The following is a 14298-nucleotide window of genomic DNA, read 5'->3' as shown; positions in this document are numbered from 1 at the left end:
GGGACATAATAACTGTACATAAATTGAATGGCTGGAATATTAAAACTTTAAATGTTTAAAAGACGTTCATAAGAGTTAAGTTGTTTTTTGTAGTTATCATCAACAACAAAATTCCTTATATATTAAATACCATTAACAAAAAACTGAAATTTATTACATACATAAAGCTACTATATAAACTACTATATAAGCTACTATTTAAACCCATAAACTATTAAAAATATTGCCAGCATATTTATGACACAGAAAATTGAAGTTAAAAGGTCCATCTCAAACTTTGTATGTACATTATTACAATTGGTAAATCATTTGTACGATTAAATTGTTTTCTAAAGCAATAAAAAAACTAATATTGAGTATCATCTTAATACTTGTATGTCACTTTCATTTTTCAAAATTATTAAGGTAACAGACAAAAAAATTAAATAAATTGTTATAATAGTACTAAATAACATGAGGTAACAAAATTAAAGCAATAATTTCATATTAATACTTACGTCGAGCATTACGCCTTTAAGAGAAAATACTTGAATTGGTGGTATGTTGGTGGGCATGTAGCGGAAAAATTCGTTTTCATCTTTGTACCACTTTACAGAGTACAGGTTTTCATCGTCCGCGTCAAAGTTACAAGTCAGCTTCACGTTCTCTCCTCTGTCCGGATATCGAGGTCCCACCAGCTCTGTCAGCCGCAACCCTGCCACTACTGGAACACAAGAGCCCTTGTACCACTTAACAAAGTACAGGTTTTCATCGTCTGCGTCAAAGTTACAAGTCAGCTTCACGTTCTCTCCTCTGTCCGGATATCGAGGTCCCACCAGCTCTGTCAGCCGCAACCCTGCCACTGCTGGAACACAAGAGCCCTTGTACCACTTAACAAAGTACAGGTTTTCATCGTCTGCGTCAAAGTTACAAGTCAGCTTGACGTTCTCTCCTCTGTCCGGATATCGAGGTCCCACCAGCTCTGTCAGCCGCAACCCTGCCACTGCTGGAACACAAGAGCCCTTGTACCACTTAACAAAGTACAGGTTTTCATCGTCTGCGTCAAAGTTACAAGTCAGCTTCACGTTCTCTCCTCTGTCCGGATATCGAGGTCCCACCAGCTCTGTCAGCCGCAACCCTGCCACTGCTGGAACACAACAGTTCTTGTACCACTTGACAGAGTACAGGTTTTCATCGTCCGCATCAAAGTAACAAGTCGGCCTGACGTTCTCTCCCCTGTCCGAAGATTAAGGTTGAAAGCTCTGTCAGCCGCAACCCTGCCACTGCTGGAACACAACAGTTCTTGTACCAACTGACAGAGTACAGGTTTTCATCGTCTGCTTCAAAGTTACAAGTCAGCTTGATGATCTCTCCTCTTTCCGGATTCCTCACCAACTCTGTCAACCGCAACCCTGTCGTCACGGGTAAACGAAATTCTTACTTAATAATGGAACTAATTTACTTCTTCGATTGAGATTGATTTAAGGGTTGGTGAATTAAAAATATCTAATACATTTAATTATTTATCAACGTTACTTTATTTACATGCTGTTTTAAATGGTCTCGTATGAATAATTTTGAGATTATTAATAACATTAATTGTGTTTGTTACAGTCGTTTTCAATAACATAATTTGACCATTTTAATGTCTTTTAACCTAATCGAGGTCATTAAATTTTTTTCTAACACGGAAATTTGTGAAACACATCATTGCGAACCAGCCATTGCCGATCTTGGATCAGTAATGTGTTCATAAAAATAATGCCAACCTTAAATTAGTAATGTATTCATAAAGATGAAATATTGATCAAGTATACACGCTGATAAATGAAGTAGATCTAATAAATGAATATTCCAATGGTGAAACTTTGCATCTCAATAACAGACACGAGACATCAGTTTGCTAAATCAGCCTGCTTTTAGAGGAAACTATGACTCAGTACTTTGAAAATATAAACGATATTTTTGAAAAGGCCAAGTAAATGTGCCAACACTGAAGAATAATGTACAGAAAACTTCTGAAATATTCCACGTTCTCATAAGTTCTCATAATTCAGAATTTTTGATTTGTACCACTTGAAGGAGAAGTAGCGCCTTTATTCACAAATTTAATTTTTATCCAGCCAATCACTTTGCGTTGGTGTCTGAGGATTACAAAATTCGCGTATAGCACATCAAATAGTTAAATAAAGTGTTAAAACTATAAAATCATTTGGTATTAATCAAGCTTTCTTGTTGACATTTGATGATGAAAAATTATTTAGTACTTTCCTTCCATTACTCATGTCTGTGTACAGTCCTTACTGCACACAAAAACATTCAGTATTGTAATTATGGTACAACACTATTAATCATACTTTATAAAATATAATCTTAATAGTTTCATGGATGGTTTATAAGTTATTTAAGATAAACTGAATATATTTAACAGAAATATGCGACAGATAACACTGAAATATTTCTATGTAAAACATTATCTCCAGATATTTCTAAATGTTAAAAACACTACTTTTTTCCAAATTGTTTATTTTGGAAAAATAGTGGAGTTGCCTGAAGATGAAACCGTTGGTTTCGAAAGGCCTCGTCCAAAAAATAAACAATTTGGAAAATAGTAGTGTTTTTATTAACATTTAGTAATATTTAAAGAATTTTCCAATTGCTCCAAGAGTCTACAATTATCTCCAGAGTTTTTAGAATCAGATACTAGTTCACTTCAGTTCATTATTGCAGTTTGTTTTATTAATGAACACGAATAAAAGGTAGAGTAATCTAGCAGCGCTTGTGTACTCAGTTGTGAAAAAAATTTAATTTCCCTCGCCCAACAAAAGCGCAAACGTGTTGTTTTGTCACGTGTTGATTCTACATAACCATCTTTTGAGATATTTTCCTCCCACTTTAGCAGAATCTGGGGCTTAATTGAAACTAGAGACTACTTTTATATAAGCCAAAATTACAGGCATTTGTTATTTTATATGGTACATTACGCGCAATGAAATATATATATATATATATATATATATATATATATATATATATATATATATATATATATATATATATATATTCTGTAACCAAATATCTGATTAAAAATTTAAATTATGCAGCTGTTATGAGACTGCATATCTTATCTATTGATCTGAATAAATGTATACTAAATACTATTAAATTCTTGATTACAAATTGTGTGTTGCTATCCCACTTTTCGTACTGGTTAGTAGCTAAATATATTTATGTTGCACTGCCAGCAGGTTTTAAAATTTATGACACCCAACAGGTTCAAGAAGAGGTTAGAAAAGATTAACGTCTACTGCTGTGTCGTATTTTACAGTGCTTTGTAGAAGCGAGTTTAATATTTCTATCATTTTTGCCTTTAAGAGGTGGTCTTTATAGATAATCAGAAAGTGCTGTTACTGTAAACTTCGTTAGTAAACGTATAAAAACGGTTTTATAATTAGCATAAGAAATAAAATAATCTTCAAACTTAAACAGTATAAAAAATGCAAGTGGATGAAACATAGACATAAGATTATTTAGATTCTCAGAGAATGAAATCCGCGAATAAGTCTGAGTGTGATAGATAAAATAACGGATTTTATGTATAATCGAAATATAAGGAAAAATTACGTAATGCCGTAATCAACAAGTATATTTAAAATTTTCAACTTTTAGTACTAAATGTAATACTAAATAAGCTACCTTGCTTACTAATTAGATTGGAGCATATTTCTGTCATATATATATATATATATACAGGGTGAATTTAAGTTAGTGTCGAAAAATTTTTTTGGGTGATACTACTCAGTATTACAGACCAAAATATGAAAATAAAAAATCCCTATCCCATCTATCTTTTAACTACGACCAATTTAAATATTTTGTTAAAAAATCATGTTTTGTTTCAATAAAACTCAATTTCCTCCATTAATTTTTTATGTTTTTTTAATTCTGAATCCAATTTTTGAAATCTACACAAAATTTTACATGGGAATAATGGAGAAAAACTGTCTTGAAAATAAGTTTGATACAAACAAATTGCTAATAAATCAAATTCTTAAGTTTTCGGCAAAAACATTAAAAAGATATTAGACCCAAGCAATTAAATTAAGTTACTTCTGAAGAGAGGCCAATACCACAAAAAACTTGCCCATTTTGTGGGCTTTAAAATAACATAATGCAACGTTACTTTTATTTTCATCTTCTACTGGTTATTAAAGAATCAGTATTGGAAAACAAGGTCTACTTAAAAAATCACTGTGCCAAATAACCAGTCAAAATTGTGTTTAATTCAATAATAAATCAAAGATAGGATAAACACATATAAGAAACAGTTACAAAAAAGAATAATCATAAAAGTAAGTAATCTACAAACTGTTTTCAAATTGCCTGCCTCCGTTTTTTTAAAATGACATAATGCATTGTCATATCTTATCAGTTTTTACTCCTGACTATCTTATCTCTACAATCACAAGTATGAAAGTATACCCCATTTTTCAGGTTTTATTTTGTCTTTCAGCTGACTTTACTCCATTTTTCAGGTTTTATTTTGTCTTTCAGCTGACTTTACCTCTATCCACTTAAAAATAGTTATTTGAGTCGTAGCTATCATGGATTTTCACATCGAGATAGTATGCAGAGATGCATTTTGTATATGGTTTTTGTGGCGGGGATGCTCTGGCTGCTCAGAGAGAATACCACGCTCGGTACCCAGATCGTAGAGTTCCTAGTGATAAAGTTTTTACGAGGCTACATCAGCGTTTGTTGTAGAGAGGAACAGTTCACAGGCAGCGTAATGAGGTAGGTCCTGTTCTTCGAGATGTTGGCTTAGCATGAACGAGTTCTAGATTTAGTTCAAGAAAATCCTGAGGTCAGCAGCCGACAACTTGCCAGAGAAGTTGGTGTTTCTCAGAGTAAAGTGTTAGGGAAACTTACACGAAAATAACTTCCACCCCTATCACTTTACAAAGGTTCAAGCATTACAACCAAATGACTTTGGTCCAAGAGTAGAGTTCTGTCCCTGGCTGCTCAATAGTGATATTGAACAATATCATTTTTTGAGAAACATTTTGTAACACTAATGAGTCTACCTTCAACTAGGGCTGGTGTTTTTAACACGCATAACTTGCACCATTGGGCCGAACAAAATCCCAGGGCTTCAAGGAGAAAGTTCCTTTCAAAGGACGTTTTCATCTCAACGTATGGGCAGGAGTCATCGGAAACCAACTTGTGGGTCCCCACATTTTTTCAAGGAACCTTAAATAGTGGAGTTTACTTGGACTTTTTACAGCATACCTTGCCCACACTTCTGGATGACTTGATTTTGGACCACAATCAGAGGGACAACATAGTTTTCCAACAGGACGGTGAAGTGCGTTATTTTTTCAGCAATGAAGTGCGTCATTGGTTAACGGACAATTACGCGGACATGGATAAGGTCGCGCTGGAACTGTAGCTTGGCCGGCCAGATCTCCTGACCTATCTCCTATGGACTTCTTTGTTTGGGGGACTATGAAATAGGAAGTTTACCTCGACCACTGTAAACACTGAGGATGACTTAAGAAACCGGATTGAGTTAGCTGCCCAAATAGTGCGTTAACAAGTTATCTTTGAACGTGACGGTTAGGGCCATGAGAAAGCGTGCGAGAGCCTGCATTAGAAACGGAGGCAGGCAATTTGAAAACAGTTTGTAGAGTACTTACTTTTATGATTATTCTTTTTTGTAACTGTTCTTTATGTGTTTATCCTATCTTTGATTTATTATTGAATTAAACACAATTTTGACTGGTTATTTGGCACAGTGATTTTTTTAAGTAGACCTTGTTTTCCAATACTGATTCTTTAATAACCAGTAGAAGATGAAAATAAAAGTAACGTTGCATTATGTTATTTTAAAGCCCACAAAATGGGCAAGTTTTTTGTGGTATTGGCCTCTCTTCAGAAGTAACTTAATTTAATTGCTCGGGTCTAATATCTTTTTAATGTTTTTGCCGAAAACTTAAGAATTTGATTTATTAGCAATTTGTTTGTATCAAACTTATTTTCAAGACAGTTTTTCTCCATTATTCCCATGTAAAATGTTGTGTAGATTTCAAAAATGGATTCAGAATTAAAAAAATATAAAAAATAATGGAGGAAATTGAGTTTTATTGAAACAAAACATGATTTTTTAACAAAATAGCTAAATTGGTCGTAGTTAAAAGATAGATGGGATAGGGATTTTTTACTTTCATATTTTGGTCTATAATACTGAGTAGTATCACCCAAAAAATTTTTCGACACTAACTTAAATTCACCCTGTATATATATATATATTTTATTCAATAAACGACCTGGAACAATCTAACCTCTGGAATCGTTCTACGCTACCTAACCTTTATTGTGATCACCTTCGTATTCTAGCAAACCCCACATCTTTCTGGTAGAACTGAAAATGTACTGATTAACCCGTTATATTCTTGATCTGAACCCCTACAGACAGTCCAATAATTTATACATTTTGTTAGATTAGGCCATTTAGAGTCTTCAATTTCTAGTTGTCGATCCCATACTCAAGATGAAGGAGTTTCATGCAAATTGTTTAAAAGAAAAAGGTTTGGGCACATAAAAAACGTACTGTTATTAGCAGACAACCATACTAAGCGGTTCTCTTCATTACTGAGTATTTTATTAAATTTTGAGTAGTCCCTATTCTTGTGTAGATTAACTACCTTTACAATATTAAATAACACATTAATCTTCTGACATTCATGTAATGTAGTACATCAACATCGATCTACCTCAACGGTTCTGACTACTATAACTACTATCAGAACACAGATTCATATAGTTGTATTAAACCATTGTAACAAACTAAAAACTCTATAGAAAATCCACATTACTTAGTAATTAGATTACATATATCCAACAGGAAATTTCCATCAATTGGCGCAACCAAAAGATTATTTTAGGGATTTTAACTACAGTATTAATAACATATAAATCAAGGAGATAACCATTTAAGTAAATTCCTACAAACAATCAGGGACAATAGGCAATCATAGTTTTCTCCTATTCCATTGAACACGATCACACGTGTTAGGCGTATTTAGGATATCTGCGTGCCCGGTTGATTTTTATTTTTCTCATTTGAGATTTAGATTAAATAAGGTGTGAATAACTTGTAAACATTTCATTACAGTAAATCGAAACGGAGCAAAGTAATGATAATTCACTTGTAAGAGCGCTGATTGCCATTTCCCGGAGAAGAGAAGTAGCTCACAAAATCAATAGCTTTGTAGTAATTTGATATCTACGATGACTCCCTTCCGTTACCAACTTCTCTTACAGTTTCCGTGAGCGGCTCACAAATTATGAATGTACACGTAACACACGGTGTGGCGATATTGATATAAATCTGGTTTTCGAGTAAACGATATATTTTTACGCGTTCACTATCAAACCCACAACAAATTTAATTACAGAATTATTTGACTGATGGCATGAAAGATATGATTTTATATGAAGGATAGATTTTCTGTTATATACCTGTGAACTAAACGGTTTATCTGTGCGACTCAAGTCTAGATATACAAGTATAGACGAAGATAGTGTAAAGTATGTGTTGTAATATCTGTCATATATATTATTTTTTATGTAGTTTTATTATTATATATGTAAACGAAACTTTTTATCGCGTTTGCCACCACACGTAAAAAATTAAAATAAACATACTATCTGATTGGTGGTATGAGGTAATTGATGTATCAGATATTTACGTGATCATTTTTGTAAACGGAACAGCTTAACGCGTTCACTACTACACTTAAAATATTAAAGTACACGAACACGTATAAGCTAGTGGATGAAAGATAGTGCCAAGCAGGCGATGTAAAATTTTGTTTATTTCTGATGTTTTATGTACTAAATATTGAAACAATGTCACTAGTATACGAACAATACAAATAAATAACGTTGGGCATAAAGGGTTAACGTTGATATAATGTAGGAGAAAAAATGTCATTTAATATCAAACAAATTATTTTTCAATCCATATAGTTCTATATAATATATTCCACCAAAATACAATTGAATATTACAATGAGTATTGGAAGAATTCAACGCCCTTCAAATGTATTAAACCGAACAGTCGATACTCGAAATATGAGCGTATATTTTCCTTTTTGGTTAGGTTATATGTGAGAGAGTACGCTCCCTGTCATATAACTTTACGATGCAGCGTGGTGAGGCAGTTACATTCCAACATGTTAGCTGGTGGTCGTCTGATATATGGGCATATTCAACCATCGATAAACGCGACATTGGCATAGGGGAGGGGAAGTGAGTGAAGTATTGTATTAGCCAATAAAATATATTCCTTACGAAGTGAGATTATGTGCATCATATTATCATAGCAATAGAAACATTATAGAATCATTTAACATTGGTAGAACCGTGTCCGAGAGAACATACAGTAATTGTGTTTATAACCTCAACCATATTTATATTTCTCTGTATTATTTTTTTCTCACTTTTAAAAATAAAATTAAAATTAAACTGATATTATTGCAACACAAAAAATTGTATGCGCTCAGTCATATTTCAGTCACCGAAATTGTTAATATGGAAGAAAAGGTTTGTCGGTTATGTTTTACGAAAATGTAAAATCTGAAACACAGTTTTTATTCTAGGAGAAAAGCTAGGAGAAACTATTATGCATATCTTGTGCAATAATAAAACTGATACTCCCATTCACCCATATCTTATCAAACTAATCCCGAGTTTGCTTCAGTTCCATATCTAGCTCTATGTATATAATGACGTTAGGTTCCAATGCTCTCTACATTATAGCTGGTTATCACTGAGCTAAAAATGACTGAAAATTAATAGAGATCAAAAGAAAATATATTTTCTCTCGTAATTACATTAACAATGAATAAAGGTAAAAGCAATAATTACATATTTGTACAAAGTACATTTTGCTTTATGTTCAAAGTTACCATCAGTCCAAACAAAGCACTAAAGGTTCCGGTCACTTTGTCCACTAGTAATCTGATTTACTTTGCTTCAATATATATGATTGTAGTTTTATAACATTTCGTCACTATTTGATAGATAATTTGAAAATACTGATGATAATTATTAATCGTTATTCTTGTATTTAAAAAGACAACACAAATATGCCAAGGAAGGGTTTGAGAAGGTAAAAAACAGTTTAACCCTCTCGTTCACAAAAATGTTATAAAAAGAAAGAATAAATCGTCATTTACTTATATTGATATATATATATATATATATATATATATATATATATATATATATATATATATATATATATATATATCATTATTGGTAATCTATGTAGGATTTTATTTAAAATATATTCTATAGCAAACCCTTCCAAACATGTTTTTAATTCCATGTACTTTTTAGTCTGCCAAGTTATGTATGTACAGTATTTTGCCTAATATGGCATAACATATAAACTTTTTATGGTTTAATACCGTATATTTAACGTTTCATTTTTAGATAGAACATCATAATAAAATCGTTAAAAAACTAGTTACAAAGTAGGGTTTTACGGTGCTTATGTCTAATAACAAAGTTAAAAACAACGAATGCTATATTAATAAAATTGTCATCTCTGAGCAAAGATTTATATTATATTACTGCTGTTATGAAATAACTATTAAATCAAATAATATGAAATAATCATTAAATAACACAAACTATTCATTTTCATTTACTGAGAAAGATGGTGAGGAGTTAATACTTAGTAATATGTACCGGTACTGAAATAATAAATATGCCATTTAACTACCAAATCATATATCTATAATTGTTCATAAATTTAAACTCAGTTGAATACTTTAAACAAAAATTTCATTTTACAATAATTTAAAACAATACAAGTATATACATGGCTTCATTGTTTATTATCATATTGGTTATACTTTAAAGCGTACATTCTATGTTAGGTTAGCCTAAAACTTTTAACAATGTTTTAGTTAGATGTATGTTACAAAATTAAGGCACGATGTTTAGAGAATTAGTATACGATTTACATAACCATAAAAAGAAAAGGTTTGCATGTATAAAAGTCAATATATGGAAATATGGCTATAAACTCACATTGAATCTAGATACTCACAAAGGAAATATCACAGCACATGCAAACTGTTGCAGCAATGATGCATGCACAACAGTAGGTTAGTAGACCGAGCAGAAAATTTCAAATGACGTTCTGTCATAGACTCAGCGGTGTTGGCTATAACCAAGTGACGAACTTTGACTGTTCGATCATAGTTTTTATTTCTTATTTTTCCTCTATATTACAAGATGCTTATAATTATTTCGTTATTATACGTAATGGCAAGCCTGAATTCATCACCAGATTTCTTGTACTTGTAATTAAGTGATAACGTTATTATGTTTTCTTTATCGTATTTCGTATAGTCTATCAAACTACGAGCGTTGAATATTTTTGACCTTTCCTACTACTCTATTTTTTTAATGTTTGTTTGCAATATCGCTAAAGTTAAAATTTCCTTTTTTGCAGTTTTTATACAACTTGAGTTGAAAAAAAACAATTAGGATCTTTAAATGTGTATGTGCCCTAATGTTTATGTGTGCTGATTGTTTTTGTGTTGTATTTGTATGCATACTTACCCATCAAATGTATAACAATATTGCTAATTTTTATAATGTTTATATATTTAGTTTTTGGCTTTTATTTGTGTTTCTCATTTTTTTTAACTCGTTAACTGCTGCACACTCCTTAACGCACAAGATTAATGTTAGAGTACTCAAGTTCCCTCAATATAGACTCGCAGTGAATGTTGTTAACCTATTCCGTATTTATGGGTTTAAATTATAATCGGCATTTTCAATATAATATTATATTATGAATCAGAGAGTTTTACGACGGTTTAAGTACCTTCTAATGAGAAACATGCAGAGGTACGAATGTACTAAAGATATATGGTTAGAGTTGTTTATAAACAACGACCCTTGTTTATTCTCCAACGACCGACGTGGATATAGTAAAATTATTCCAAAGACTATTTAGTGAACATATGGTTACTTTTTGTTGTTATAGCCTGGGAGTATCATCACTATTAAGTGTTACACTGATATTCACTGACATTTATGATCCACATGGATGCATTTATTTTCTGTTATATGGTATTCTGGTATACAACCTATAATAGTGATGTTCTTCATTTTAATTATCCTAAATTTCATGCTTATTACAGAAGGCGTACAGTAGCTTAATTCATTGTTTTCCCTGTAACCTGTTTGTGCTCAGCCGAAGAAACGCTCTATTAATAAACTTGACGAATCGCTCGAGTAAGATTTGCATATTGTTCCTTTTATTTTAATTATACAGGGTGAGTCTAAAAGGACTTTACAACTTTGAAATTATATAGATATTTACTGACTTTACTTACAGACTTGATATATGTGTCATTTTGTAGCAAATTACTTCAAGTTTATTGTCATATACTTATTTCGGTTCGCTGTGACTTCCATTAGTGATACGGCAAACATCCCACCGGTAATGGTAATCAATTTCTCGCCACACCCGTTCTAGCAAATCTGGCGTAATTTCAGCAACCGCAGCTGTGATTCTTCTTCTTAGATCTGCAAGACTGGCTGGTAGAGGTGGAACATACACTTTATCGTTAATGAAACCCCATAGAAAAAAATCCATAGGAGTCAAATCGGGGGAACGAGTTGGCCATGCAATTGGTCCTGAACGCCCAATCCAGCGACCTGGAAAACGACCGTTTAGGAAATCCCTAACATCTGTTAGGTAGTGAGGTGGTGCTCCGTCTTGCTGGTAGAAGAAAGGAGCATCCTGTTGTTCATCAATGTTGAGCATCAGTTTGAGGAATCAAAAAATTCTGCAACATATCAAGGTAAATGATACCAGTGACAATTCTCTCCATGAAGAGAAATGGCCCGTACACTTTAAATTTACTCATCGCACAAAACACATTCACTTTTGGACTGCCCCGAACTCGTTCAAGGGATTCTCTTGGGTTCCCCAGATTCTGCAGTTATGGGTGTTCACTTTACCACTGATATGAAAGGTACTCTCGTCACTGAAGATTATTGAGTTCAGGAATGTCTCATCTTCCCCCATTCGATCCAACATTACAGCACAGAATTCTCCTCAAGCAGCTTTAAATAAATCAGTGATATGTTGTACCATCGTAAGTCTGTATGGTTTTAAGTGCAAACGTCTCCGTAGCACTCGCCAAACTGTCTTTTGTGGAATTCCAGTCTCTACAGCTGTGCACGCCGCGTTAATGTTTTAGGACTACGGGCAAAAGTTTCCCTGAACTGTTCGACAGTAGCATCACTAACCTGTGAGCGACCTGGCGATTCCTCATGACGAACACAACTACCTATCTCGACAAAATTCTTGTGCCAACTGTAAATAAAAGGCCTGCTTGGAGGGTCTCTTCTGTATTCTGTGCGAAATCTACGCTGAATACTTGTAGCAGAGATTGTTTCATGAAACAATAACACACAGCGAGCACGCTCCGCACCAGTGAAAGTAGCCATTTTAGTACAGACGAAGCAGGCGCTCGCAGTGGCGGAACTTGGTACTACAGCACTACGAGAGTCAAACTTGGAATAATTTGCTACAAAATGACACATATATCAAGTCTGTAAGTAAAGTCAATAAATATCTATATAATTTCAAAGTTTTAAAGTCCTTTTAGACTCACCCGGTATATTTAATGCATTCTTAAATGATAGCCAGAGGTTATGTTATAATATTATATTTCAGTAGTTGAATTTAGTTAAGTATAACAGATATTCAATGACCGTACCACACGTAAAATGTATAACAGAAAAACTAATATATGCAGAGATCGTTTTATAACTTTAATCATGAAAGGGACTGCTTTACTCTTCGATTATATCAGACCTTTGTAAGAAACGAACATGTTACTTCCCTGTTAGACAGGCACAGACTTGCCCTTCCACTATGGAGGAAGATTTGAACTTATTTTTAAAGCCTCTACCATATATTTTATATATACTGCATAATACAGTAAGTGATATTCTAAATCCGTTGATCTCTAATTTATATTTCTCTCATATACCATAAAGCGATAGAATTCCGTTGAAAAATTGTTTTTATGTTTTAAATAATATATTTGAATTTTTACTATACTCATAATATAATTTCAACATTATTAATGAAAATCCACACAAATCGTTAAAAATGTTGTCTTCTAAATTGAAATAATATGTGTTTACATATATCATATGATAACAAAACTATGTTCTATTAATTTTGTAAAACCTTCTTATACTGTAGGCTACAAATACATATTTATATCATATCTCTCAAAAACTGACCAAACGTCTGAGATAAAACAAAATTCTATGATTAAAGACACATTTCATGATGAATTGATGAGCTCTAAAACATTCCAATACCGGAGCTAGAGATACACTTGGGTAGAGTGGCACGATAAGTCTGGAAGCGGCAGAGTGAGGGCAAGATTCTGGACCGGCGCGGCGGCGGAGTACTTCTTACCACTCGTTACTTCAGTTTCTGGCACTAGGTAGTTGTATATTAACATACAAATTTGACGTTATCAAATATTAGAGCGTTTTTTTATTCCTGAAGTATATTTTTGTATTTATATTACATTTCTTATATTTAGCCATAACTAACTATTTCATTCACTATCGAATAAGAAATCGTTTGCAAATCACGTGGACAGTAGAGGTCCAAATCAGATAGAAATATTCTCTCCGATTTACATTTTCTTCAGCTATAAATAACAAGGAATTCAGTTTTTTTTTTTTTCACGAAAATGTCACGCTTTATATTTTTCAGGACTCAAAAAGAAACACCATTTCCCGGAACCAGAACCTATTCCGACCTTTAACCACCCACAGAAACCACTTTCACGCTTGGTGTAAGTATGAACTTTGACATCTTTCATAGCATATTTTACATTCACGATTCTTCATTCACAGATCAGGACATTTTCTTTTATTTAAATGATTATGTACGAGTATCCCTGTATCCCTGATAACAAAAAAAAAATTCTAGAAGCTACATTTGCCTTTGAGAATAAAATACTTCATCACCAGTTCTTGTTCAAATTTATTATGATCCATTCTGTACGTTTTCGCTAAAATAATAAAACTCTTTTTTTACTCGCTCATAAAAATTTAATAAACTATCTCCAGGTTATATTGGCGTCTTTAAGAATCCAGCACGCGAGTCTGTTGCTGCTGCGCTATCTGAAAACCAAAATAGAGAGCATCATAGTTGCATGCTTCAACGTTCAAAGATATCTTAGTCCCTCG

The 14298-nt window shown here is 32.9% G+C and overlaps 1 protein-coding gene across 1 annotated transcript in view; it reads right to left on the bottom strand.

Moving 5' to 3' along the window:
* LOC124361178 overlaps positions 1-14298 on the bottom strand; it is a 124619-nt gene that overhangs the window by 20947 nt on the left and 89374 nt on the right. Inside the window, exon 2 of the mRNA XM_046815218.1 lies at positions 498-1126. Coding sequence (XP_046671174.1) covers positions 498-1126 — 629 coding nt within the window. The remainder of the gene's footprint in view (positions 1-497; positions 1127-14298) is intronic.

Source organism: Homalodisca vitripennis, chromosome 4 (genome assembly GCF_021130785.1).
Source record: "Homalodisca vitripennis isolate AUS2020 chromosome 4, UT_GWSS_2.1, whole genome shotgun sequence".
NCBI classification, from domain to species: domain Eukaryota; kingdom Metazoa; phylum Arthropoda; class Insecta; order Hemiptera; family Cicadellidae; genus Homalodisca; species Homalodisca vitripennis.
Note: the sequence above shows the minus strand (reverse complement) of the source record. Positions and strands in the feature narration are given on the sequence as shown.